The sequence below is a fragment of the Gymnoscopelus microlampas genome, assembly GCF_963454915.1.
Source record: "Gymnoscopelus microlampas genome assembly, chromosome: 1".
Lineage (NCBI taxonomy): Eukaryota > Metazoa > Chordata > Actinopteri > Myctophiformes > Myctophidae > Gymnoscopelus > Gymnoscopelus microlampas.
Window position 1 is genome coordinate 27785481 of NC_139962.1, and position 27930 is coordinate 27813410.

At 40.5% G+C, this 27930-nt stretch overlaps 1 protein-coding gene across 1 annotated transcript; it reads right to left on the reverse strand.

Annotated features, from left to right (window-relative positions):
* ext2 (exostosin glycosyltransferase 2) lies at positions 1 to 27865 on the reverse strand. Its single transcript, XM_084085705.1, has 15 exons — positions 27725 to 27865; positions 24903 to 25245; positions 24579 to 24802; positions 23968 to 24057; positions 22750 to 22866; positions 21938 to 22133; positions 21034 to 21173; positions 20594 to 20687; positions 15157 to 15288; positions 9654 to 9843; positions 4553 to 4719; positions 3679 to 3822; positions 2969 to 3097; positions 2285 to 2367; positions 1 to 1973 (listed from the first exon to the last, which is right to left on the reverse strand). The coding sequence occupies exons 2-15, from the start codon at positions 25215 to 25217 to the stop codon at positions 1835 to 1837; spliced, it is 2160 nt and encodes a 719-aa protein (XP_083941831.1). The 5' UTR covers positions 25218 to 25245; positions 27725 to 27865; the 3' UTR covers positions 1 to 1834.
* Between the last annotated feature and the right edge of the window lie 65 nt (positions 27866 to 27930).

The following is a 27930-nucleotide window of genomic DNA, read 5'->3' on the forward strand; positions in this document are numbered from 1 at the left end:
TCTGGTTTACAGTTTTTCTTTAATGTATTTGTATTACAAAGTCTTATATATATATTTGTTTGATATTTATACAACAAACATTTTAAAAGGACAAAACTTCATCACTTACTATACAACTCGTAAAAATAAAAAGTAATAAAAAACAAATGGCAATATTAACATCTTAAAAATAATTGTGTTGATTTGTATTATAGCCATCATAGCTTTAACATGACAGAAAAGATAGAACATGGTTAAAGGATCACACAACAGCCAAGAGAGAACAAGTCCAGTCATCGAACAGTAATGCATTCTGACTCAACAGCATCAAATCATATACAAAGATGCAACAAAAATAACACGATTTACATCCACATTCAAAGTAAACACACTTAAATGTGGAACTGTCGCAACAATATAACATCTGTGTATGGACAAAAAAAGTCCACATTTATGCAGCATGGCATCATAAATAATTTAATAATGAATGACGTGATGAACCGATGCTTCTTGTCAGTGATTAGGCCTACTGAATTTATTTTTCATTCAACCTATATATATATATATATTTAAAAAAAAGTCTTGCTCACTATTAGTAATCAATTACAATTATGGATGCTTCAATAGTTCTGACAAATTGCTACTGAAGCACCATAATGACTGAAATTGATCAGAGTTGTGAGCCCACTACTCACGCAGTGTTTCATCTACTATTAACAAAACATTCACTGTGGCTGCGTATATAATTTTTCGGTTCTTTATCAGATGTCAGACATTTAAATAATTGGGGACCAATTAAAAATATCAGAGTATCTCTGTTACAATAGATATTTATAATAACCTAATAGTATTTAAGCATATACTGTACAAAAAAAAAACTACTTTCCTCCCGTACTTTATAACTCTACAATTCTCACATCGCTATAAATCTCCAAGTCCTCTATACACGGATACCAGAGCAGCCAGAGCTCACAGGGTCTCAGGCTCCAAAACAGTTTATGTAATCAGTCTCTCAATATCTCAATCATCTGGTTTGGTCTGGTCGTTCAAAGCGGTTCATGTAACAGCAGCAATGTCTATACATTAGACATGGTCATTATTTTACACTTTGTCAACCAAAATATACAAATCAATGCTTGCCAGGCACTGACACGTCACATAATGTTATTACTGTATTGTAATAGTACATTAGTAAATGACCCCCAACACTGACCACCATCTGTAGCTTCCACCAGGCTCTGTTTTTAATGTCAGTGAATCCTCCTCCCATCATCATTACACTGGAGCTTTACTCTAGAATACTAGCAGAAACTAAACTACTTCATACTCTTCTAATGTCAAGACTGAACTTAGAACTAGGGCTGGGCAATATTATGATTAGATATTATGATAAGGGACTAGATAGCGTCTGGGATTTTGGATACTGTAATATTGTGATATAGCATAAGCATTGTCTTTTCCTGGTTTAAATAACGTATGTCCTAATTTATACTTTAACCATGTTAATTTATGAAAATAAATGAATGATTGTATTGTAATTTTGTTTTAATTATGTATGTATGTTGTTTGTGTTATGTAAATAAATAAAGTATATTAATAAACAAAAAAAATCTTCACAATACGATATTATCGTCACAATACTATAGACAGAGGTATTTGGTCAAACATATTGTGATATTTGATTGTGTCCATATCACCCAGCCCTACATTAAACTCCATGTACTGTAAAAGGTCTAGAGAACTGAATCAGGGAGCATTTAACTCTTCAGCTGAATAAAAGAAGGCAAAGATGGTGGCGGTACATAGGGATGTCTGGATTGGAAGTCGTGGGGAATCAAACCTTTGTCCAGCCGGGTCACAGGCTCCCGATGTTGGGGAAGCTCTTCAGCTTCTCTGGGAAATCATCCTTGTACAGCACTGGGTCAGCACGGTGCTCCACTACCTTCAGAGGCATTGTACCAAACACTGATGCAAACTTGTTGATGCACTCAGACCTAGGGATGAAGACACAACTCAATAACCACCTGAACACTTACATTAGGTGCTGTACAATTCAGGGAGTTGTCAAAATATTTAAATATTTGATATGACACCAAGCCAAAGGTATGCATGGTCTAATTAACAAATTTGCTAAATTATATTTGATATGACACCACGCCAAAGGTATGCATGGTCTAATTTGCTAAATATGAAAACAGTTTTCAGTGTTATACATTTAAATTTTCTCCCAGTTATTGGTTTTATAGAAATTCATTTGGATCATAACTAAGCTTTGTAACAGAAATGAAAGCGTAAACCACTGTACCTCTCCACCATATGTGTCTGGTCCAGGGACAGACCATCGATGGCAGTGCACTCAGGACATTTGAACTTTTTCCTGGGGGTCACCTAATTAGAAACAGACGTCGACAAAATAACTTGGGGCACAGTTACAGTATACACTTGTCACTTTAATGCAGGTTTTGAGATCAGATCATGGAGAATGGAGTTTAAGAGATCACATCACAGTGTGTCCACATTTGGTCTGTCTCAGAATTTAGTTTTCCTGCTCTAAATAGCTTTACACTGCTCATATGCATATTTCCGGCGATGTAGAATTCCAATCACAATGCAAGCCTGACTACTGCCAAATCTGGCTCTGTGGAGCATTAGTGTTTTGTGAGAGAGCATGTGTGAGATATGTGGGGCCAGTGCAGGGGAGGGTGTGGTGGTCCATGATTTGATGGCAGGGTGCACATGAGCCCCAGTGAGCTTAGGAAAACATACCCAAAAGGGGAGTGTCAGTGAGTGACACCCAGATAAGGGAGGTTAAGGCAGGGCTTTAGTGCACCTGGGCACAGCCAGTCCAACGGGGGTGCGGTGGAACAGAAGGGTGAGAACTGATTGGACACAGAGATGCTGGGCCGGTCTGACAGAACAACTGCTTTCTTGCTTTCCCATGTTCTATAGAGTCAAGAGCAGCCAGGACAATGAGTGTTTTGAGCTGTACCTTTATTGGGGCTTTGCCAGTGATGTTGGCCACCAGGAAGTTCATGGCGATATCTTCACAGTTCATGTGAGCATCTACCCAGTTCTTGATGTCTCCAGGCATTTTATATGTGTACAAATAGTTGAAGTACTGGAATGGAATCAGACACACAATGCAAAATGAGTCTTTAATTATAAAAAGCTGCAATAATATGCATATGCACGTGAAATATAACATCTCATTATGCACAATAACTCATATATACACAACTCTCTATAACTCTCTAAATTAAATGAGTCTAATCTTTGACCTTAGCGAGTAAAGACTCCATCTCTGGAGTGTGCTTTGCATTGATGTGATGAGCTTTCTGGTGACAGTGAGATAACCTTGGTCCACCTATGACACTGTACTCGTCAATCTCAGTCACTAGTGTTCCTGCCTCCTACGTTCCCCAGGTAGAGATATAGAGGGAGCAGTGCAACCAGACCTTTATCCAAAACTAATTTTAGTGCTTTGTTGGGACAGGAAAAAGGTCTGGCATGAGCCATTTATCACGGAGAAATATCGGCAGAAACAAGAGTATTTATTTTAGCCAGACAATATGATCAATGTAATGTGAAATAATTAGTGTGACATCACTTCAAAGCAATGACTCCTGCAACCATGTGCTACCCATGGATAACGGACTGCAAGGAAGACTACTGCAATTCAACCAGCGACTCCCAGGATACCTTGTGGTAGAAGGCAGCTCCAGTGAGAACCATGGACACCTCATTGGTCCACTCCGACTCATACTTCCACTTCCCCATCTCGTGGTCCCAGAGGTGCAGCCGGCCAGGATATCCCACCAGCCTGTCTGGGAACTCCCTCCACACCTAGAAACAATGTCAGGGCAGGAGACAGGTTGTCGGAGACACTCAGCTTTGTTGGGCCAAAGTGAGAACTGATGACTTACATTGGAAAACGGTAGATTAGAACCTAGCCAAAGAAACATTTCCTGCTAAAGAATCATTCAACTTATATTTCAAAATACAGCTGGCTGGATATTTTTTTGCACAAGCCAAAGATCATTATTGTAATCTCTTCAAAGATAACTGGTTCAGGCCCTCTCTCTGACAGGCTGCTCCACCAATGGCTGGATCTCTAAGCCTTGATATCTGCAGCCCGTCTAATCCAACGATTGAGAGCGAGAAGCACCATCGCACAGCCAAATAGACAGACAGACAGCTCCTCTAAGGTATACTGCCCCTCATTCTGTGTAATTATCCTTAAATTGAGCACAATTGAATGAAATGGGTTCTAAATGCCTGCAGGTGAGTGGAGTTGAGTGGGGTTGCAAAGATCTGTGAGCATGGACAGCATCAGCTCTGGACCTGTCATCGTTCCTCATACATCAAACAAATCTCCACCAGCATGCAGTTCAAATCCACAACACTGGAGACTGGGACTGTAATCTCCCTGAATGACTTTAAATTCCAGGATAAACTAAAAGGCCTGGCTGCTTTACCTGCCATAATGGGAAGATGGGGGAAATATGGTCAAGGTTGTTGTTTTTTTTGGTCTTCTAGAAGCGAATAGAAATGGCAGAAAAGAGTTCTCTCTCACCTCATAGCCAAACTGCAGCTCATCAGATGTCAACATAATGATGTCATCATCAATTGCAAGCACAGCCTCGGTTTCGATCTCGTCGTAGGGGAAGAAGCGATTACTGAGTTTGTTCTCTTTGGTCCGCACAACTTTGAGAGGAACAGCTATCTTTGGCCAGAGCGACTCTACAAGTTAAGATACAAATGGATATAAATTATTATATGTATTCACACAAACACACAGTTGTTCATCACTGCTATATTTTATGGAATATCAGAGGTTAAAATCACTTTAACTATGGCATGAATATTTTGGGCATGTTATTACATGTGGACATTTTAAAAAATGTGCTAAATGTTTCACAAATTGAAGATTTACAAGCTTTTAGCAGGTCGCGACACGTTGGACCTTGGAGATTTTTCAAAAAATCCGGAATGCCATTATATGCTTAAGTTTTCAAAAATATTCAAAACTTTTTGCAAATAGGGCATTATCAAGTGGTTAAGACATAATTCAAAATGTGACCAATTTCAATCACTGGCGGTGGGAAGAGAATTATGTCATTCACCACAGAGAGATATTTGAAGATGATCCTGGCAGTGGAAAAGAGGACTGTGGCAGTAAAACTTTACTCGCTGTCTTGTATCTCTGCGCCAACCTCAGGCATGTGCAAATCTAACCACAGATTCTTCACTGAGGCAGAGCAATAGAGTTTGTTTTCTCAGACGAGTGTTTCAAAAAGCTTGGGCAGAATCCAGGGCACGGACTATGGTGCAGGCACATGACACAAGATGTATTCCCTCATTAATGGTGGAACTTGGGCCAGACAGACAATGACAGGCCCTTCAGGTCCTCCATTCAAAATGTGCTGTTGGGAAAATTGCTATGACACATGAGTCATGACTGTATTTTATGATTACTTCTTTGTTTGGTTTTAAAGATGAGATTGCAAGAGGGGTACTGGGGCAAGAGGGGTGCAACAGTTAATGGAACTATTAAATATTATTTATTCAACTATTTATTATTTTTAATCAAATAATACAATCTGGGGTGAAAACAACTGAAATGACTTTCAAATATTTTCAAAAATGTCAATAATAGCAGATCTACAAGCACAACGCACGCTTATGAAAGTAAGTGATAGTTGCAGCCCTACTGTCAAAATCTTTTTATAGGTTATAGAAGTTTAGCACCACTCTGGCAGCTGTTTGTGTTTACTGTACAACAGGTACAGTAACACACAATGAAGACAACTCTCCTACCCGAATACTACCGTCAGGAGAAGGCGTGCTCTACTCAAGGGGATCTTGAGGAGTAGTCTCTTTGGATTAACTGGGTGCAGATTCGTGATAAAACATGTAATAAAGGAACATCCGCACTCTCTTCAGTTATATTCTTGGTTTATTTTTTAGGGTGAACAGCCGCAGCAGACAGTCTATCTGGAGAAACGGACGCGTTTCGGCACTTCGGCCTTCCTCAGCGTTTCAAACTAGAATACATCAAACAGGATGTGACATATATTGCTATGCGATAGTGTACAGCTGATTCTGTTTTTTTTTAAACAGAATTACGGAGCACAAGAGTAATATTAGAAATAAAGACGAGAAGTCTCCAGTTGCCAGGCATTATAATATGGCTAAACATGACATATGTACACTAAGATTTCAAGGTTTAGAAGTAGTCAACCGACTGAGAAGAGGTGGGGACAGAGACCGGGTCCTATTACAAAGGGAGGCTTACTGGATCCATGCATTAAATACTGAGTTCCCTAAGGGACTGAATGAAGAGTTGTTATTGAATTGTTTTCTATGAAATGTTTTCTATGAATTGATGTTTCTGGTTGTGGAATTTGTGGAAACTTTAAGTATATATTTTTACTAAACAAATACTATGTGTAATGCTTAATGTAAACACTAATAGTACTATGAATTGCAAGTGAATTGTATTCACCAATGAGAATCAGCTGTACACTATCGCATAGCTATATATGTCACATCCTGTTTGATGTATTCTAGTTTGAAACGCTGAGGAAGGCCGACGTGCCGAAACGCGTCCGTTTCTCCAGATAGACTGTCTGCTGCGGCTGTTCACCCTAAAAAATAAACCAAGAATATAACTGAAGAGAGTGCGGATGTTCCTTTATTATAGTAACACACAAAACACTGATTGCTGGTAAGAAAAAATAAATCTTGTGCTCCACAGACCGTAGCTGAATATAATTATATCTTCTGAGGTATTCTCAGCTGCTGCAAAGGTATTGAAAGGCTTTAGCACAAAGGGGTCAAAAATATATAACAAAAGCAAAAAACGTGCATGATGATGACGTTATAAAAGAGCAGGATCTCAAGGTAAAATTATTTAACTTAAAAACACCAAATACACCGGGCCTCTGTGCGATTGAGGAAGAAATACATCCTCCTCTATTGAGCTGAGCCCCAGGAGTTTGACCTGTCAATGGCCCCTTGTTAATTCTAATGGGTCACGAAGCTCCAGCCAGGCGCCGCTGACGCCTCTAATCAAAAGCCAGCACTGGGCCATTAGGGGGCACTTCAAAGTGGCTTCACTGCTTCATTACATTGGCTGGCTCTTACAGGAGGAGGAGGATAGATTTAATTCCCAGTCAAGACCAGTCCCTGTTCTGAAAGCTGAGCTGTCAGTGGGATAAAGGCTCCATAAAATGTCGCATACCTAATTGCCAAGTTAAGGGGAATAATTAGAGCACATGACATAATAAATAACGACTATACTGTATACGAGCTCACTCCGCCACATCTCTAATAGCCTGCTCGAGTCTTAAGCCTAATTCATATTTTGGCGCATGGTGGAGTCACTCGCTTTCAAGCTAATGCGCAATGTATGTAAAAATCTGATTTCGGCGAGGTACACTGTGTGGGAAAAAGTGTAAATTAATAAAGCTTAAGACAAAATAACAGCACAACGACCAATCAGACATACAGTGTATATACACATGATACTGTAGCATGATATTGTAGTATCATGTGCTCTTTCTCATCAGGTAGGACCTAGGACGCCTACTGGTGTGTTCAGGTGAAATTGATCAAATTTGAAGTGCATTGATGTGTTTGTATAACCGACACTACCATTTCAATTTCACAGACATATTTTACCGCTTTCTTTACAAGGGCAACATGCCACAGAGCTGCTGCTCTTTTCTCGTTCTGTGTGTGGAGGAAACGCTGGAGGGCTTTGGCTCTGGAAAGAAGCATGTCATGCCTCTCAGTGTTTCTGCAGGAAAAACAAGCCTTGGCTGCTCTTACTGTTATCACTCATCTGTTGTATATCAGGAGCTCCATTCTGAGCCTATAAAGCCCAATGGCATAGATAGAGATATACTGTATCTCTGTGCCATGAAAAGGGGGAAAAAAACATTTCTCCAACTCACATCAAGTTGGCAGTTTAATTTGGTGTGCTCAGCCACTATCATTCCATGTATGCTTCCAATTGCCAAGTTTAGCAAAACTCTCAACATAATGAAAAAGGATGTTGGAAAGCATAGACCTGTGGAAGGACAACAAATAAAGCGCCGCTAACTCCCATCTATGAACATTAAATGCATACTGAGCACAGATGTCTATAGTGAATTGTAAGCTTTTAGCAAGAATGCCGTGTAAATCACATGGATGCAAAGATCAAGTAGGCAGGCCTGTGTAAGGAATAAGGGATGTAAACCTTATGGGCTTGAGGTTGGAGATGAGAAAACAACAGAGGTTACAGATTGGAGCCCTCTAACATCCCTGTCAAAGTATTCTGGAGGAAGACATCAAACCTTTACTTGTTGCAGAAGTGCTGCAAATGGCTGACGCGTCACTACCCTTTGGTAAAAGAACACATACGTATAGTATGTGCTTGGAGGTATATACAGTGGGGCGAGACAACGAAATTCTTAACTACCATGGACTAATGGTGCGTTTACACGTACACACAAAGCGTTTGCTTTCATTTTCTATGGAAGCAGATGGCATTCCTGCGCAAAGGATCATGGGAATGGTCAATAGAAAATGCATGCATGCATGGAAATGCATGCATGCATTCATGGGAAAACATGGATGCATCCATGTTGAGTTTAATACATCCTTTCTTAATAATATGCATCACAGACACAGGACGCACAGTGTTCACCACCGACACCACTGGAACTGGATTTGTATCATAAAAAATAAAAACCTTCCATGGAGTGTATAGTGTACATGTGTTTTCTGTGCATGTATTTGTACTTGCTTCTAAGTGTGCAACAAAAAACATGCACATACTTGCTATGGAATGATAACTGTAAGATGGTCGACCACAACGTAAAATAATTAAGATTTTAACCACATGAATTAGTGTCCCTATTCTGGGGGGCGAACAATCAACGAAAATAGCTGATCTACAAGCTCACAACACACTGCATTGCTGCATTGCTCATCGTTGTGAGCTTGTAGATCAGCTAATTCCGGCGACGAGATTTGGTGTAGAGGGAAAAAGAATAGAGCCCTGGGGACACCATTGGGGTCAATGAAGTATATAGTTTAAGTGGTTGAAATATATAACAGAACATCTCCCAAATGGTTTCCACGAGTCAAGGCAACAGCTGTTGTGCAAATTCAGCCAGCATGTAATTGACAGAAAATGGAGGGACATTTGCAAAGATTATGTTCAAAGTCCAGATCAAACGAAGGGAATGGCATAGAAATTGAGCCCAACAAGTAATGATAATCAGGACAAAAACATCCCTGGATGCAAGACAGGAATGTGTGCTGAGGGTGACATTCCACCAGAGAGAGAAAAAAACATTCTTGCACCTCAGGCAAGGCAGAGCAATGAGCATTGCCTGAAAATCACAATCAAAACTGGGGGGAAAGTCAGTAAATAGCCACATCTAGCAACAGAAAAAACTATTCAAATGGAATTTGAGGGGACAAACAGACTAGATTGTACAGGGCCCTAGAGAAGGTGTGTTTAGTTCGTTGAGGTGGGTACTGCTATGTGTTAAATAGAACTTCTTAATTGAGTGGCTGAATTGTGTTCATTCCTATTCATTACAGGGCATGCTTGTAACCAACAACAACAACCAATTTGATAATTTCAACAGCTGAATTAATAATAATTGTCGTTTTACCCTCAGGAGGACTCTTGTTCTGGTTATTCCACACCACCAGCAGTTTGGCTAGGCTGGGGACCTTGGAGATTTCGGTGATGACCCTGAAGAGACTCTCAATGCGGTCGTAGGTCAGCACCACTGCTGTAAAGCCAGGTGATCTGGGTGGGATGAGGGGCAGGAACAGTGGGCTGTTCACACTGGACCACTTCTACAGAGGACAAGAAGCAAAAGAGAAATGTAAGGCTGCAACCAACAATTATTCTATCGATTACTTGTTTGAGTAATTGAATAATTGCGAAGCGCTTTTAAAAAGACATTTAAAAATGTTGTATTCATCAATGAATCTATTAATCACTTATTTTTATTTTATACTTTGTCTCACAATGGTGTCATACAAAAATAGTTAAAATAGCAGATCAACAAGCTCACAACACGTTGAAGAGCTTGTTGATCGGCTATTTTAACTATTTGTTTTTCGCCTATAATAACATGCCCAAAATAGGGATCGATTATTAAACAATTTTTTCATTAAATTAATATTAATTATCTGTATTTTGTAATTGTTTAATTAGATTAACTGTTGCAACCCTGCAAAAGAGAAACGTATGCAATCATGCCAACAAAGTCCATCTCTCTCTTCATGTGAAGTTAAGCCTGAATTATACTTAGTCACTTACAGTAGGTGCGACACGATGTGAGCTTGCAGAAAGGACTTTACACACCGACGGGCATTTCTAAAAAAAAAGAACTATTCATATAGTTGACACCTTTATTTGCTATGAAAAAAAATTACCTGGCTCTGAATAAAAATCGTGCCGCTTGATCGGTGTGTAATATTGGCATTCTGTGTGGATGTAGTCATGACACAAATAGCAGTTCAAAAAGCCCCTGGTGTTTAAGGACCTTACACACTTGACCAGTCCCTCTCTCCCTCTCACTCTATGGGAAGTTATTGCCAGTCTCACGTCTTTCCTATGTTGCCCCCGTCTGTCAGGTTTTCCATAATTTAAGGTGCCATAATTTAGCTTTACTGGGCAGTGAGGTCACCTGCAGTGATTTCCAGATGACTGCTTTACTATGGAGCATTAATTTAAATAATTTCTCGGAGATTAATAGAGTCAGCACCGAGAATGCCAGGCAACCAGTGAAAAGTGCCCTGAATGCCAAGTAAATCATAAAATAAAACTGCAGTAAGTGAATAAGTTGAGGCGCACGTCCTCAGAGTGAACAAAAGAAGCTGAGAGAAAAAGTGAGAGTGGGAAAGAAAGTAAAAGCCAGAGAGAAAGACGTTGAGGACAGAAGTAGAATAAGAAAAGAGTTTGCAATTAAGCCCAACTGAAGTTCTGAGATCACATCAAGAAGCTTACACTAGGACAGAACAACTCATTTATCTTCTGCTCTGCTGATGTACTGTAATTACAAGCAGTGTTTTACTGTACAGCTTAAGTGCAGCAGGGATCCAGGTGAGCTCCAATAGACCATATTCACACGGCGGCCATATTGGAATTTAACATTGAAAGTGCCGCCACCCGGGGTGGCTACTTTCATTGACTTCATAGAAACATGGCCGTCGTGTGAATATGGTCTATAGGCAGAGAAAAGAAAGGGGAATGTTCAATAAGGGAAAAAAACAGCAGGGGAGGGCAGCGAGGACACTAGGGAGAATGGCGAGTATTCCAGGTAGTGGGGGATTATGGGCGTCAGTGGCAATCTACAGCCAATGAGGGACTTGGCTGCTCTTTCCTGGCGCTGCATTAAAACAGTTTGTAAGTGCAAGAAGATGTACTGGCTCCAGCTTGCATCAAAATGATCAAGCTGTAAAACGAATACTCCCGGTGAAGACGTTGGGAGTGTAGTGTACGTGTGCTTCTTGTAGCACATGCGCGCACACAATTTTTGCTATTTTTAATAGTTTGTGAAAAAAATGGTTTGTGAAAATAAGTGGTTATATATGTGTGCGTGCGTATATATATGTGTGTGTGTGTGTGTGTGTGTGTGTGTGTGTGTGTGTGTGTGTGTGTGTGTGTGTGTGTGTGTGTGTGTGTGTGTGTGTGTGTGTGTGTGTGTGTGTGTATATATATATATATATATATATGGGTATAGAATTTTCCTCTGTATTGGGAAATGTGTGTGCACCAACTACTGTGACATACAAAATAATAATTCATAACTTTTTGTAGTTATAGTGTATAATGTAATATTAAAGAGTGGTTGTCACAAAATCCCAAGACGTGCATGGACTCACGGCACACAGCTTGGGACACACTGCCTTAAAATACAGATGGGAATTGCTCATTAACTGCTATGCCAGGCTACATGACTAGACATTACAAATTAGGGAGCTTTGTGATTCCCTTTCAATAAACATTTTTTTTCAAAGACCCCTCCCATCATGCGTTTCATTTCATTCTGGTTACAGTGATTCACCATCCAATCTAAGGAGTGGAGAGGGAGTGCAGATATGACATAGTAAATCGTTGGGCTTCTTTAAGGATGTGTAGCGCATGTTTCTTCTCTGGCCCCAGGTAGCCACAAACACACGCTGGTGGTTGTGTGGCTTTTTTCACAGCGTCCATGCAAGTCTGTTACAGAGACTTAGTCACTGCCACACACACAACATCAGTCATTTTTCAACCAATAAAAACTCACTTTACTGGCAACTGGAAACTTCCATGTGGTCATTCTGACATTGTCATACAAGCAGAAGGGGAAATAATTAAACTAACACTGCGACACAGAAGTGTTAGAACGAATAAAAGAGAGCAGAGACCACTTAAGTCATTTGTCTCACCGAGTAAATTTCTAGATGAAACGAAAGCCACACCTCAAAAGTGTTGAAAAGAGAACTGTAGTTTTACAGCTTTGCTACCGTTTGTTATTTAAACACAAACAGATTCTGTGGAGGGAGCTACGGTGTTGTTTTGAAAAGTTCACCCTTCCACAGGCCAAGGATAATATCTAAATGGCTCTGAATATTTTTTTCTGATTTTGAGTTTTGCTAAATTCAGCTTGTTGGGACATTTGATCAAAGGTGGACAAATTATTCCCAAGATAAGATACGTTAATAACTCCATGTTCTTAAGTATTTAAAATGAATTTATCTGCCTAGGATATGTCAAGCAAACCAAAGCCATTTTAACATGGCTTTATTACTAACAAATGCACATCACTATACCATGTAAATGGGCACACACTTACACAAACCATGAACTGAAGGGTGTAATCTTTGTTTAGGACAGATTCAAAACGATGCAGATGTATCAAAAATTAAAGATAGGGAGGGTTAAGAACACACAATGCTTTTGAAGTTATGTTGACAAAATAGGCAGTTTCTCAACTTGTGGCAATCAAAAAAAAAACAAAGGTGCCTTAAGTCATGTAATGTTAAAACCTTACACTATGCCATAGAGCTGCAACCCCCAAAAACAGAAAACAGCCTGTTCCCTACTTCGACAACCTCTTCTAAAAGCACCAGCACAGCCTGAGAAATGTGCTTTCAATTACCAGCCTGAAGCCTACAGAACAGGAGAGGGGAGAAGGGGGTGGAGGCTGCTTGATTTATTTAGTGCTCTGTTCAAGTTCTTCTCACCGTCTCTCCAATCCGTCAAGAGAGCATTTCATCTCCCAGCTAAAGGCAGAAATGGTCAGGAGGTCTGAACCCTAACACAATTAACCTCCGGAGGACCATGGACGAGCCCCCATTGATATTGATGGGTAAGAAAGCCAGGGTGGACACGTTGACCAAATCTTCTGACAGTCAAGTGTAATTGTTGATTAACCCCTTTAACCCTTGCGTCCCTATTTTGAGCATGTCATTATAGGCAAAAAAAACCTTTCAAAACCTTTTCCCCCCTCGACAACCAACATTTAAATAAATTATCAAAAATAACAGATCTAAAAGCTCAGAAAGCCTCACGATGCAACTCATCCTGAGCTTGTAGATCAGCTATATTTGAACATTTTTGAATAGGGTTTAAGTGGTTAACAACCTACCGATGCAAGGGGGGAAAAACACACAACAGTGGTCACGATTCAGCAGTTGCACGTTCAGAAAGCCATTAATCCTGCAAAGCTGTGTGGCTTCGAGCCACACAGAAATGCAAACTGTCATGAGAAATCAACGTTGCATGTTTACACCGACACAACCTGACTGCTGCCTTACTCACCAGCCCTGGCATCTGAGTAGGCCTGCTGCTCACGCACGTACATACACACACACGGTCTTACACACAACACACATAAAGGCAGAGGGTGGAGGAAGGAGGCTGGAAGATCAGACTGGGCTGATTAACAGCCCCTGAGAGATGGTCGCTCAGCCAGGCTGTCTGCAGCCGCACACTCCCCCAACCACAGTGATGTGTGTACACACACACACACACACACACACACACACACACCATTCCAGTATTCTGTCTACATACACAGTGACTCAAACATGCAGGAACTTATTTTTCACCACATTGGAGGCATCCTCCCAGTGCAGAACTGCTGACACAAACTGACTTGGTGTCTCTGTGCTGGCTGGGTGTTTACCAAAACTGCGAAGGCACTACACGTGTGGGAGCCTGAGAGAGAAGAAAGGAAGCCAATCTGTGGCTGACATTTACTAGGGAAAGAGTGTAAAAATCGGAGGGGTAAACAGTGTCATATGTGGCACTGTGGTTTTCTGTACGGTGAGAGCCCCATCCAGGGCTGGAGGGAGTCAGAGCACTAGTAGGTAGGCGGTAAACAGATTCCAAACAATTAGAGGAAAACAAAATGTCAGCCAAGTAGTCAACCACAGTATAACACCATCACAAATAGAATGATATTATTATTTTACATTGTTTCCATCTACTTTATCTTGATTTTTTACTGTTATCCACACTGCTGATACAAGAATTTCTATTTTATATGCATATGTGAAACACCCTTGAACTTGAGCAGTCACTGTGTAGGGAATATAAACGTATTGATAAAGGTCAAGACTCAGATGAATGGTTGGAGAACAAGAAGTCAAATTACAGGTAGGAAATTAATTAAAAAGGTAGGGAAAGTGAATTTTTTTGGTCAAAACAAAACTATTTTTGTTAAAGGTTAAAGCACTATATTCTGATAGTATTCATTGCTATAAAGTGTTTGTTCAATAACAGGGGGTCTCCCTGTCTGCTCTTTAACATAAAATATATGGTTTGTGACTCAGGTGGGTTGCCAATGTCATCCAATCAGGACAGAGTACCCATTTATCAGCTTCAATTAATGTTCCAGTTCCAATTTTGTCTGCTCATTTCTTTGCGTCTTCCCTTCCAAATTAGCTTGTTTATCCAGCATCATATATGAGTTCTCTTCTCCTGATTGTATAAAATTGATATCCCGACCTGAAAATGAATTCAGGGATAGACCCCCGTTTCTGGACAAACACTCCGTAGCAACGATTACTATCAGAATATAGCTATTTTTAACAAAGAACAATAACTTACTGCACCTTTAAAACCACAATCTTTGTCACTGATGAATGTCATGGCATAAACAGGTTACGTACCACCACAGGCGGGTTATTCCACTGCTCATAAGTGCGTGCAGCATATGGGTAGATGCGGTCGTTGATGATATCGAGTGTTGTCATGCCAATGGCTTTCATAGAGCTGAAGTAGGCCTCCCAGAACCAGCGAGCCTGAGAACAGACAGAACACCCTTAACATGAATGCACACACAAACATTACAAACAAAACTGCTTGGAAGATTTGCATTGCACATTTCACAGATATGGAATGGAAACCACAAACCAGTGATCTCAAGTCCACTCCACTGGATAAAATATTGACCCCAACCCATGGAAAGACGCCATTCATGAATATCGGACTACTATTACCGGCACCATACCTGCCTCCTAAAATGGTCTTATTGCTTGGCCCCTAATCTATTAAGAGACTTCAAGGGATAGTTCAGAGGGGAGAGCATCCAGTAAGAGTTAATGAAGCTTCAAACAACATGGTCTCCTGCCAGGAGGCGCCATGGCGTGCTGACCTGACTCCATCCCACCAGCTCCTCATTGACCCAGAGAGCAGACACTGCTCTTTATTAGCTGTTCAGTGGTAGAGGTCATGTGTGTCAGTATGTGTGAATGACTGGGAGTCACAATTCTCAATTTTACTATGCAGACCCAAATTAATGTGGCAATGTGAATTATGACTCAGTTAAGACCTATATACTTTGTTGTACGTCGAATAGCGAAAATGGCTAAACTCACTGGGCGTGTCTGTGCTGGCTGGATGTTTAACACAACTGAATTTTCCACAGCCATTTCCACTATTTTGGAATTCTTTAAAAATGTTTGTCAATTTCAGACAATTTTATTAACGACATCCCCAAAATAGGGATGGCAGGTTGAACGTGGTTAAGGGCTCAACTCTAAAGAGGAAGGCTTAGAGTTGTAACAATTGTAAGTAAGACTGACAATGCCCAACGCTGTAGACTTCCCGCAAAGCACTGAATCCCAATGGTGAATGTGTGTTAATGTATGTGCCTGTGGGTTAGTCAGTGTTGTGGTGATGATGTGTCCTCTGTCATGTCCCAATACAGTGCACCAGTGTATTTTATTGACTCGTGCATTAGTTGTCATATGGTCTGCAGAGAGCCTTCGTGGTACATGTGAGGAGAACTGACGTAGCCCCCTTTCTCATCCACCCAAAACGCCCCCAAGTCTCAGCCCCTTAGTGTTGGCGATGTACAACAACACAAAAACAGCTTTTATTTTCATGGAGGGGGTGAGGAGAATTCAAAAAGACTTTCTAATCTCGGGGGGACGCCGACGGCCCATAAATCAGTCGGTGATGAAAGTTTCCTTTCCGACCGGGAGACGGCAGAAAGCAAACTGTGCTGCCCTGAGAGGCCCGCTGCGACCCCCTCCGCCTCCCCGCCCCCCCTCCCAGCGCCTGTAGGAATTTTTATGAGGAGGGAAGAAGAGACTGCGTTGCAGAGAAGGAAAAGTCTTGACAGCAGCGAAGCCTTTCACTTCATCTTCAGGTCGTTCTACGGCTCCTTTCACTTAGAGGTGCAGAAGGGCAGATCTTTGCAATTTAAATTGCACCAAGTCTAAAATATATTTTGGTCAACTAGCTTACGGGAAATACACCAATAAAAAGGTTACCATGGCTCACCTAATGTAGAAATGCTAACCTGCATAAAAGGTTACAACGATAGACGTCCTTCCATAAGCCCCGAGATTGACCCCGTCCATCTCTGCTTAAACATCTAGACCATAACTGTCAGTCAACTCTTGATAAATGATTCAATTTAATTGGTCAAAATGCATTGATGGACATAAACAAGCTTGATGTAGTCTAACCAGTTCATTGGTTCGATGCTTCACAAACAGACCAGTAATGCACACTGCTTGGGTAGAGACAATCCATCATATTGCTTTTAGCAATTTTAAGAACGAAGGAGTATGGTTAGCTAGACTTTTTCAACAGTACTAGCCGCTCAATTCAGAAATCAGAGGCTTACTGGTTAGTCATCAATACATACTTGTTTGCTTTTTACTGTAATAAATTGTGTACAGATTTGAATACATTTCCAATGATCCAATCGTGAATGGTGCACTCACTTGGGAGTAGGCTTCAGACGTCATTACATGGACATGGTGCTGGTTGATTAAAAACTACTGTCTTTAGCTGTGCTGATCTAATAAAGCCTTTCATGTAGTCTATTTTCAGGGTCTCACCCAAGCTAGGCACAAGGGAGCCAAACAGGGCAGAACAGGCTAAGAAGCTTCAGTTGAATACTGTTAACATCTCACAGCTGTTTAACACAGCCTCATAATTTGACCTAAATTGGCACTACAACATCAAGCCAAATTTCACAATGAGGTTGTGTCGTCTGAATTGATGCTGCCGGTTGGCACCAACTGTGGCTATTTAGCAGCATCCTAAATTAGTTATTAACATATCAGATTCTGAATATTTATTTAACATGTTCGATAGAAACCTCTCATATTCCTACAGTGTTAAAACTCATATAGCATCTCCTTGTGAAGCATGACAGCTGAGCCCTCTGTTGGTTTAACTTGGGAAATACTAGCTTACCAATATCCATTAGGAAAGTAAGACAACAAACACTCATAAAAACCCAGTCACGGACGCAGCACTTCTAGAATATAGAAAGACATTTTTAAGATAACACACAGTATCAGATGAAGTTTTCATTCTTAACCCCTCTCAACCTGCAATCTGTCATTTATGAAAATAGTGAAAACAGAAGATCTACAATCTCAGAACATGACGTTCAGATCAGCTACAGTCGCTAGTTTTGGACAATTTCGAATTATAATTTGTGTTTTGCTAAATATTTTAAACACTCATACATTTTTTTAAAAACATTTTTATTTTGATCACACGATTTTATAACCATATTTTAACACCCAGTGCCAATTGAAACACTCATAAGTTAATCACTATTTTTTTTTCTCAAATGAAAAATAGGGGGGGAATTAACACGCTCACAATGCTTTGTGAGCTTGTACTGTAGATCTCTTATTATCGCTACTTTTAATCTTTTTTTATGGGAAAAAAAGTATATTTTGGTGAATCTTTGAAAATATGCAAAAAATATGAACGCCAGGGTTAATGTGCTTAAGCAATAATAATAACTTGAATTTATATAGCGCCTTTCTGAAACCCAAGGACGCTTTACAGTACACAAATTAAACAAATTAATTGCCAAAAGCCTGAGTAAATAAGTGTCTCTTCAGTGCGGACTTGAAAGAGTCCAGTGAAGAGACAGCAAGTCATCCCTCCCATCTATTCCACCTGGGGATTGCTGGAGATTGTGTGTCTCAACGTAGGGTGAGTGAGGAGCCTCTCCAGACAGGCTCAGGTATGAACAGCTATACAATGGGCCTGTACAGCACTTTATAAATCCATAACAACAAAGAGCGTGGTACAAATGAGCCCATACACACCATTGTACAATGAGCCCATACTACAGTAAAATCCTCAGTGCTCACGTACAGCAATTAATGTAAATAATTTAACAGATTTTTTCCATTTGGGTCCAGGATGTTACTGTGTAACCTAATCTAGGGCTGGGCAACATATCGATATTTTATCGGTATCGTATGAGAATACATATCGTCTGGAATTTTGCATATCCTATGATGGTACGGCATAAGTGTTGCCTTTCGTGGTTTTAATCACTTAATACTTTTGTGAAATTGTCATGTCAATTGTCTTTTTTTTTTCTTCAAAATATAGCAGGACTAGCCAGTCTTCAAGCTCACAATGTAGGTTATAGATATGCCATTCTTGAAAAACATTTGAAAACAAAAATCTAATCAAATCCATAACAGCCAGTGCCAACCCTCTTCACATTGCCACTTAGGTGCACTGCATTTCACTGAAGGCCTTCTAGATCTAGAAGATCTTCCCCTCCCTTCTAAAACTTCCTTCTGGGAAGAGAGAAGGTTTTCTAGGTTCCCATTTCTCTCATCACAACAATGAGATCCACACTGCTCAGGCAAACATGCTGTTGCCAACAAATATTGGTCTGAAACATGCAACAAGCTTTTGTAGTCCTACAATTTGACCACATGTCAAACTGGACACCTGCTTCAAATACTCTCTTGTTGTTACTATGCCATCTGTAAGTAATGGTTTATCTACGACTTTGCATGATACTTGAAGTTAGGTATTAACTTTAAAGGGTAATACAACTAACCAGATGTGCTGCATAACATGGAAATTGAAAGTGGATTTGTGGATAAGACAACCGTGTACCTGTCCTGCACTGGCTTACAGTATCATTTCATTTTATAGCTCAATACAACTGTGGGAGATAGCTGAGAAAGCTGTAAAATACTGATAGCATAACTACCTGCCTAACTCAGTTAGGCAAGATGCTTAACATTGTGTATGATGCTCAGTAGGAGGACAAATAGATCTTTTACAGTATGTTTATTTAAAATAGGCCTCTAGACACTGAGCCAATAGGCTAATAAGTAAGTAATAGTGATATTTGTGCAAATTATGATTTAACCATTATAACGTGTGAACAATATTAAACACTGTGGCAAAACAAAAAAGTTCAAGATACACTTGTACAAGATACAGGAGAAGCTACCATGTGGAATTCCTATTCTATTCTCAATATGCATTTTAATAAAGAAAGTAGCTACCCATCACAATTACATACCGTAATCTAGTATTTTCTAAGAAGGCCATCCTATAGTGCACCAATGGAAGTTATAAATTGTCTATGGAGAAATGCCTCCCGAGAAGGACACCAAGGATAACCTTGAAGCAAGCGTTTGAACATCAGACAGCACAGCACTGTGGTCAGTAGATTAGAAAATCATATCTACACCGCTAAGCTAGCTGTGAGCTACAGAGAGGCGAGTCTACACCCCCCTCAGGGAGCCATGTTTTACAGCTCGTCTGCTGTAATCCAACTCCAAGCCAGTCTCCGAGCTCTAGGTCTAAGATGTCTGTTTGGCCAGTATAATTGGTAAATGGACCAGCGTTGATACAAGGGAATGAGAAACAGCTTGAACCTGTGCACTTCTCTCATAGGGGCTTTCACTTTTGTTTATTGTGGTTCAACGTGGCTATTAAATGTAAAAAAGATAGAGAGCGAGCTGTCTGCCATCCGTTTCACTGTAGCTATAAGCAACATAGTTGTGTCTTCAGAGGAAGATTTTTTGCCACGACTTAGCAAATAAGGAGGAAATTCAATCTTGCATAGTGGAGTGTCTGTGCTTTCCAAGAGCCTGTCAATTGGTCCCATCAGAGAGGCTTTGTAATGGTACAGCAAACATAGACATGCTTGTTTGGCTGGGTGGGTGCGGTAAAGACATGTATCTCGGAACTGAAAAGCAACTGCTCAAGTCACAACTCTTCCATAGCTGCAAAATCAGCACTCAACTAAAGCCAAGCTACATAGTACATACATTATTTGAATACACCTGTAAAATGGAGTTGTACCTGTCTCTGCATCTCCTCCACCTGTCTGTGAGGAATACTCTTCAGAATGGTGTACATCTCTGACAGCTTGTCCTCTGGAATAACCACAGATGCCCTAAGGAAACACACACACACACACACACACACACACACACACACACACACACACACACACACACACACACACACACACACACACACACACACACACACACACACACACACAATAAAGTAACAAGAAGCAGAGGATTATTTTATAGAATTTCATGTTGACTGAATAACTTGTATACCTCATCATGGTGTTGGGAATTTTACACCCATGACATGAAAACGTTTCTGCAGGGTGTGTCACCTCTGCTCTGGTTTTTAATGCCTTGTTGCCAACGGTTCGGTCCCGACCTTTATCAAGAGAAACATTCTTTCATATTCCTATGGTCAGTTGATCTGTGCCATAAGTGTACCTCTTCCAATCAAGAACTTCAGAGAAGGGCAGAATGTAGGAATCAGCTAGGATCACAGGGACACAGCCAGCTTGCATCACATCACTAAGAGCCGCTTGACCCAGACGAGCACCACGCAGTACAACACAGAATGAGGACTCCTGCGAATGATAAAATGGTAAATGGTGCATTTATATAGCACCTTTATCAAGGCACTTTACAATGATTGTGCAGAGAGACACAACAAGAATAAGTCCTACAGTATGTGATTTTACATTGTATAGTATCAAGGTATATTCTAAAGTTAAACTGTTGTCGGAAAACGCTGTAGATTAAACTAAGGCTAAAGGAGAAAATGGACTCCAGTGCCTGATTAGAGTTCAGGGACCGCAATGGAAATAATCCCTCATCTTTTTTGAGTTTTATCCTTTTCATGATGGGGTGCAAATGTATGCATTTGTTTTACATGAGCATTGTCACAGAAAATAAATAAATAATAATGTATGTACTTGGTTGCGCGCCGTGTCGTGCTCCGAAAAGAGCCTACAAGTAGATCCATAGCAATCACAACGTAGCCATGGTATAAAGCATAACTTGCTTTATTGTCTATTTTATTCTAAATGGGACCATCATTTATAAAATGACTTGAAACTGGTGATTGAGAGGTTGACTGTTTTTCTCATAGACTTCTATACAATATGCAATATGTCTTTGTTTTGCAAACAGTGGAGTCGCCCCCCCTGGGCATTAGAGAGAATGCAGGTTTAAGTAACTTAAGCATTCATTAAGTACATTTTTCAGACCGGGAGCTTCAGGTCTGGTTCAGGTCAGTTTTATTGTGCACCACCTTATTTGTGTGTGCGTGTGTGTACACATAAACATAATCATAGTTACTGTATGCATACATACTGAGTATGTCACTCACCTGCAAGATCTGTGGGTAGTCATACACCTGTCCCTTGTAGCAGCGCTTGCGTGCAGAGGCAGCTCCCTGAGAGAGGTTACTGCACTTGTCTAGAAGGAGTAGTGCCTCTCCATTTTCCTCCTTCAAGCGCTCCAGTTCAGCGCGGTATTCTCTGTGGATGGCCGTCTGAGATGACAGAATGAAGTAATGCCGTGGCCTGGAGGAATGGATATGTGTGCCTTTAGTCAGCAATTATAGTTTGCTGTGGAGCCATCATGCAATTTATGTTACAAAAAAAATATTTGTTGTTGTCGGGCAGAAACCTTGTATGTCCAAAATCGTTACTTTTCAGGATATGAGAAAAAGAAACGCAATGGGTCCAATGTACTTACAGTCACTAGCTCTTGTTAATTCTTTTAATTAGTTAAATATTTATAAAAAACGCCTTAAACACAAACAAAATTTCAATCTAAATTTTATTTTTTCCAAACTCACAAGCTCATAACTTATTTTCTATAGGATCACGTGTTGCGATGCGTTGTGAGCTTGTAGATCAGCTATTTATGCTATCTTTGTGTGACAAAGTACAATTTATGAAACAAAAATATTTTAAACATACAGTACATACAGAGATACAGTGATGACAATATGTATTCAGTTGTGTTTAGCAATGAAGATGCAGTCATGATATGAAAATAGCATGATGCCTCATTTGACCTCCAGAGAACATGGAGATTGTCACTACAGTAATAAGATGTAGTGACTGTAATCTAGTCATGATGTGACCCCTTGACAAGACGATGAGTGATGCAGTTAAGTGGTGATGAGCTCACCCAGGCTGTCGCTCAGGCAGCTCAACATCTGCAGACAGGGGACTGTACACTGGGATGCTGACGTCATAGCCTTGTCTGTAAGTCCATGTGGAGAAACCTCCACCGGCCAGCAGTGCTCTAAAATACACACACAAAATGTATATGAAGATATTTACGGTCACAATTAGCACAGCTCTTAATTCAGATAAACAAATGAACAAAGAGAAGGTGCTGAACTTCAACATTTCACAGTGCCTTCAAATAACTTATTATATTTGTTTGTTTGATCATTTCCTAATCAACAACTTTGTCATCAGCATTGCTAAAGATTTTATGAAGTCACAATAATCACATTATTTAATGACATTCATTAATTATTATGAGTAAATGAATAATATTATAATTATTATGAGTTAATCAATTATAATAATTGTAGTATTGAGCTTTCTCTCTTCCTGGAACTGCTACTGCTGTTGTGTCAACCAATTTCCCCCCTGGGATTAATAATGGCCATTTTATAATATCTAATGAAAAACACCTACTTCAAACGAATTCAAACCTATACCAAGATGAATATCCATTTAAGTTTATGTCAAGCTGTCTGATGTACAAGAACTCAAAAATGCTTAATGTTATGCCACACACACACATATACACGCACACACGCACACCTGGATCTGATGAGACTCTGTGCCAAATGGAGCCCAGCTGGATGAGCCCAGGAAATTCCCTACAGCTCCAGATAAATGTCCATTGTCTCAAGGCTGGGTGTTCCTAAAACCCTTCTTTTCCAACCAGAACCAACAGTCCAATCACAAGAAAGACTGAGAAACATTGGCTCGAGGTCTAGGCTAGTAAGCTGCTAAAATCTTTCCCATCTCTTCTCAAAATGTAAGTAATGCTCATCTTGAGTGTTTGCCAATTATTGTGAATATAATTTTAGGTTTGTAATATGTTGCTGGAAATATGCTAAGAATATTATAAATTATTATTAATATTTTAATTTATGCACAAAATATGACTGGAAAATAACAAGTAAACAAAATCCAAAAGGACAAAAGGCAAACTGTTGCTTTGTCCTAACCAATGGGAAAGCACTGAAATACAGTAAAAATGTCATGACACCGTGCTTCCCTCTAGTGGTCTGAATGAGAATTACTATATTTTGTCGATTTCTTCATAAATCAGATTTGACATAAAATGCTTTAAGAACAAAGGACACAAATACAGTCCAAATACCTGTCTCTGGGTACATCCAAGGCTGTATTGTAGTCTGGAGGGCCTCCAGGTAACATGTTGAATAGCAGATGATTCATTCCTTTGTCCCATCTACAAAACGCATACATATAACATTACTTAACCACCTTAAACCCTATGTACTTTGTTGACCGGGGTCCCCCAGGGCTCTCCCCGTGGCTCCCTATTTTTTCCCTCTGCTCCAAATCTCTTAAATCGCTGAAAATAGACAATCTACAAGCTCAACACGTTGCGGCACTTGTGAGATTTGAGATCAGATATTTCCACTAAATGTTCGCCTATTATGTTATGACATGCCATTATTACGTTATCAGTTAAATAGGCATGCACATACATTTCAGTTCAACAAAGCAATGTTTTTCTTCAAATTAAAATACTTGTTTTGGATGGGCTGTACATTTAATAAAAATGTGTGAAGTACTGCATACACAGGTAATTTGTTAGATACCATACAGTACTGTGAAATATACCGTTACATGCCTAATCGTGATCTGGAAGTGAATATTAAAAAAAAAAAAACTGGTCAAGGGCTCAAGGCCGTGATCATACATTTCAGAAATGGACCGAGGGTATTTATTAGAGATGCTGCTTACCTAGGCAGCATGGCCAGAGCCTGTGCAGTCTCTCTGATGCGCAGGGAATTCTGGTTCAGTACATCAATGGAAGGAACAAAGAGACATGCCCTGGTGACATCATCTGTGTAGAAGTCACTGTCAGATATGGCACTGAGCAGGTCATTGTATTCCCTTGATAGTCCAGTGCTACTGATGGGAACCCCCACCTCATCCACAAATCTCTGCAGAGGGTAAATATACACCTACAATGCAAAGATGAGAACATTGGATTAGCAAAAATACATTCATTTGCAGGATGCAGAGGCTGCAGGTGACATAGATGCAGCCCTGAGGGGTTATCACCTTGATTCGGTTCTTAGGGTTGTAGCCACATCTGTACACATCAAAACAAGTGTGCATGCGACAGCTGAGGTCACCCCTCTCTGGGATGGGACTGGAAACTGGGAGGCGGACCAGAGGTGCATCATGCACGCTGCGTTTGTCCAGGCTCCAATCAGCGGTTGACTCGATCGAGTGGGGCCAGAACTGGAACATCCCCGTGGCGATAAGTCCAAGCAGGACCACAGAGAAGAGAGTGATGTAGTACATCCGATGCTTAGTCTTCATCCGTGGGATGAGAGCAGGGCCCCGGGAACTATACTTACCAGATGCACACATGCCTGACTCCACTCTTTCCAACCAACCACTATAAAAAAAAAAAAAGAAACATTTTGAAAAATGATTATTTGGTAGATATATCGTGACGATTACAGTTTTGCAGTAGTTTGTTTTACCCCTGATAAATAAATGCAGTGAATCTCTGTAGGTTCGTAGCTACGTCTGTAATCCACGTATCTTGAGAACCGTTCAACCGACCGACTTCAAATTCAGCACACATTCGGCATTTATTGTAAGATGTCTGTCTCCACCAGGCGGTTGGTTATCTGAAACCCTCCAAGTGGAGCAAGCACACTTTTGGCACATGGCCAGGGACTTACCCATGGTGACTTTAATCATCATCACCCTGTAGTACCCTCTTGACTGGATTCCCTAGGGTCAGTATTTGACCCCCTCCATTTTCCCCTCAACCTGGTGTCCCCATTACACCAGGTCATTTTGCCTGAGGGCACTGTCATATCTGCTCAGTGTTCACGCAGGTTGAGGAGTCTTCCCACCACCTCAAGCTCAACATAGACCAGTTGTTCTTAAAGCGGGTCCAGGGGTCCTTCAGAGGGTTTCAGGGGGTCCCCAGAAAAACAGTTTTTTACTTAAATATATATTTAAGTAGTACTATTACTTAATAATATATTTAAATGTAGCATTACATTTTGCTGAACCACTATAACTCTAGTTTATGCTTAGGATATTAGAATATTCGAAAATCGATCTACACGCTCACAGATGGGCTCTTTTCTTTTTTTGCCATACATTTTTTATGGATTTTTCACATGGAATCAATTATGCATCTCAAGCAGTACAAAATCAATGCCATTGAACTCAGTATCTCCCACCCATCATCCTCCCATCCCTCCCTCCTTCCACCATCCTATCAATTAAACAACACAACACATCCACTGCATCACCGAGTCAGCAGGTCCTTCAGATCTGATATCAGGTTTGTCCACAGTGAAATTGTGCCCTGTTGGCCATGGCTAATCCTTGCCGACAAAAGTTCCAGATAGGCAATGTCGGTCCAAAAAGCTCCGTAGCCAGTGTGTTTAGGATATGTCATGTGGAGGTAAGTCCTGCCAGCCAGACTTTGCGTGACTTTCCAGTAAGAGACAATTTAGAGTCATCATTTAAAAGATCCAGGTCCCTTGGAAGTTGCACTTCCATTAGGTCTGTTAAAGTCGATGGGCTATTTTCAAAAGATTCCGAAAAATCTTTGATCTCTTATGGGGTCCATAGCACAAAATATTTTCCAATGGGGTTCTGCAGGGGTGACTCCTGCACACATTGCAGTGATCACTCCTGTAGGGTTTCACGTCACAACATCTTGGGGATAAGTTAACCCTTCTCCAAAAAGTCTGCCCGATTCCTTATCCAAGCCTCAGTAAGTTGACCACTTATATACCCTGTTGTTTGTGGACTTCTATTACTCCGAACTGGCACTTAGTAATCACTCTGGATAAGAGTGTTTGCTAAATGCCAACATTGTACAATCAGAGAAGTATAATGTTACCAGGCAGGTGGTACCTGTAAGCATACTATGAGAACAAAATAACGGTTCAGTGATTTAGGTCAGTGGTTCTCAAACTCTTTCCAAGTCAAGGACCCCCAAAATGATACGCATTTGGCCGCGGACCCCCATCTCAAAATATGTTGTTTCAGGGACCCCAAGAAGCAAAGAGTTGTGTTAAACATGTTCACTAAGGTTCAAGCTTTTTGAAAAATAGCAGATCTACAAGCTCACAGCGCGGCACCGTGTGAGCTTGTAAATCTGCTATTTTTGAATAGCCAACGTATAAAAGGTTAAAGTGGTTAACATGATTTTGATGCTATATTAACTACTTTTACTGGGGACCCCCTCGTATCCCCAGGGATCCCCGGACCCCACTTTGAGAACCAAGGATTTAGGTGCCCATTTAACTAAGAGTTGGCTCAACTTATAGCTATAATATCAAAAACTAAAGCCAATGTTCCCTACAGCAGGGGTCTTCAACAGGGGGTCCTCAGAGTTACTACGGGGGTACGCCAAATCTTTGTGTGATATGTTTATTTTTTTGTACCATATCCACTTGAAACCTAGTAGCATCCCTTTTCTGAGGAGAACTTTAGCCAAAAATAGCAGATCTACAAGCTCAACAACGCCTCGCGCTGCAAGGCGTTGTGAGCTTGTAGATCGGCTATTTTAGGCAAAGAGGTATAGGTGTAGAGGGGCGGAAAGAGCAGCGTGTGTTTACCACGTAAACAAAAAAAGTTGAATCTGAAACAATTTTATACAATATGGGGGTCCCTGCTTCATCTCTGTCTCAGCTAAGGGGGTCCCTGCTTCATCTCTCTCTCTCAGCTAGGGGGTCCTTGGGCTGAAAACGTTGAAGACCCCTGCCCTACAGGCAGATTGTAAACAGCTACCGTCAACCAGTTGGATTTCATGCTAAGGTTAGCGTTAGCTGCCTTACATTATTTTTGCAAACAATCAACAGAGCAGCTTAAACAGAGTATTCTAATACATGTATGCTCACCTGCACGTTTGACCGAAGTGAAGTAGACAGCTCGGTGCTAATTCATAGTCACCTCTTTTAAAAAAAGAATACAAATAAAAGCTTTGTATTTTATGTTTCTGCTTACAGTACCTACGACTAGCTAGCTAGCTAACATTAGCACTGTGATTTCCGGAAGTGACGTTCTTCTTCCCTGGGCGCTTCAATAGTGTTGCCAGGCTTGAGAG

What these genes read in the sequence shown, in the direction of transcription:
- ext2 (XM_084085705.1), bottom strand. Translation starts at nt 25,217, where the DNA reads ATGTGTGCATCTGGTAAGTATAGTTCCCGGGGCCCTGCTCTCATCCCA. An exon ending in ACCCTAAGAACCGAATCAAG is followed by an intron (nt 24,803 to 24,902) that starts GTGATAACCCCT and finishes TTTGCATTGTAG; the next exon opens with GTGTATATTTACCCTCTGCA. An exon ending in GCTCTGGCCATGCTGCCTAG is followed by an intron (nt 24,058 to 24,578) that starts GTAAGCAGCATC and finishes TGCGTTTTGTAG; the next exon opens with ATGGGACAAAGGAATGAATC.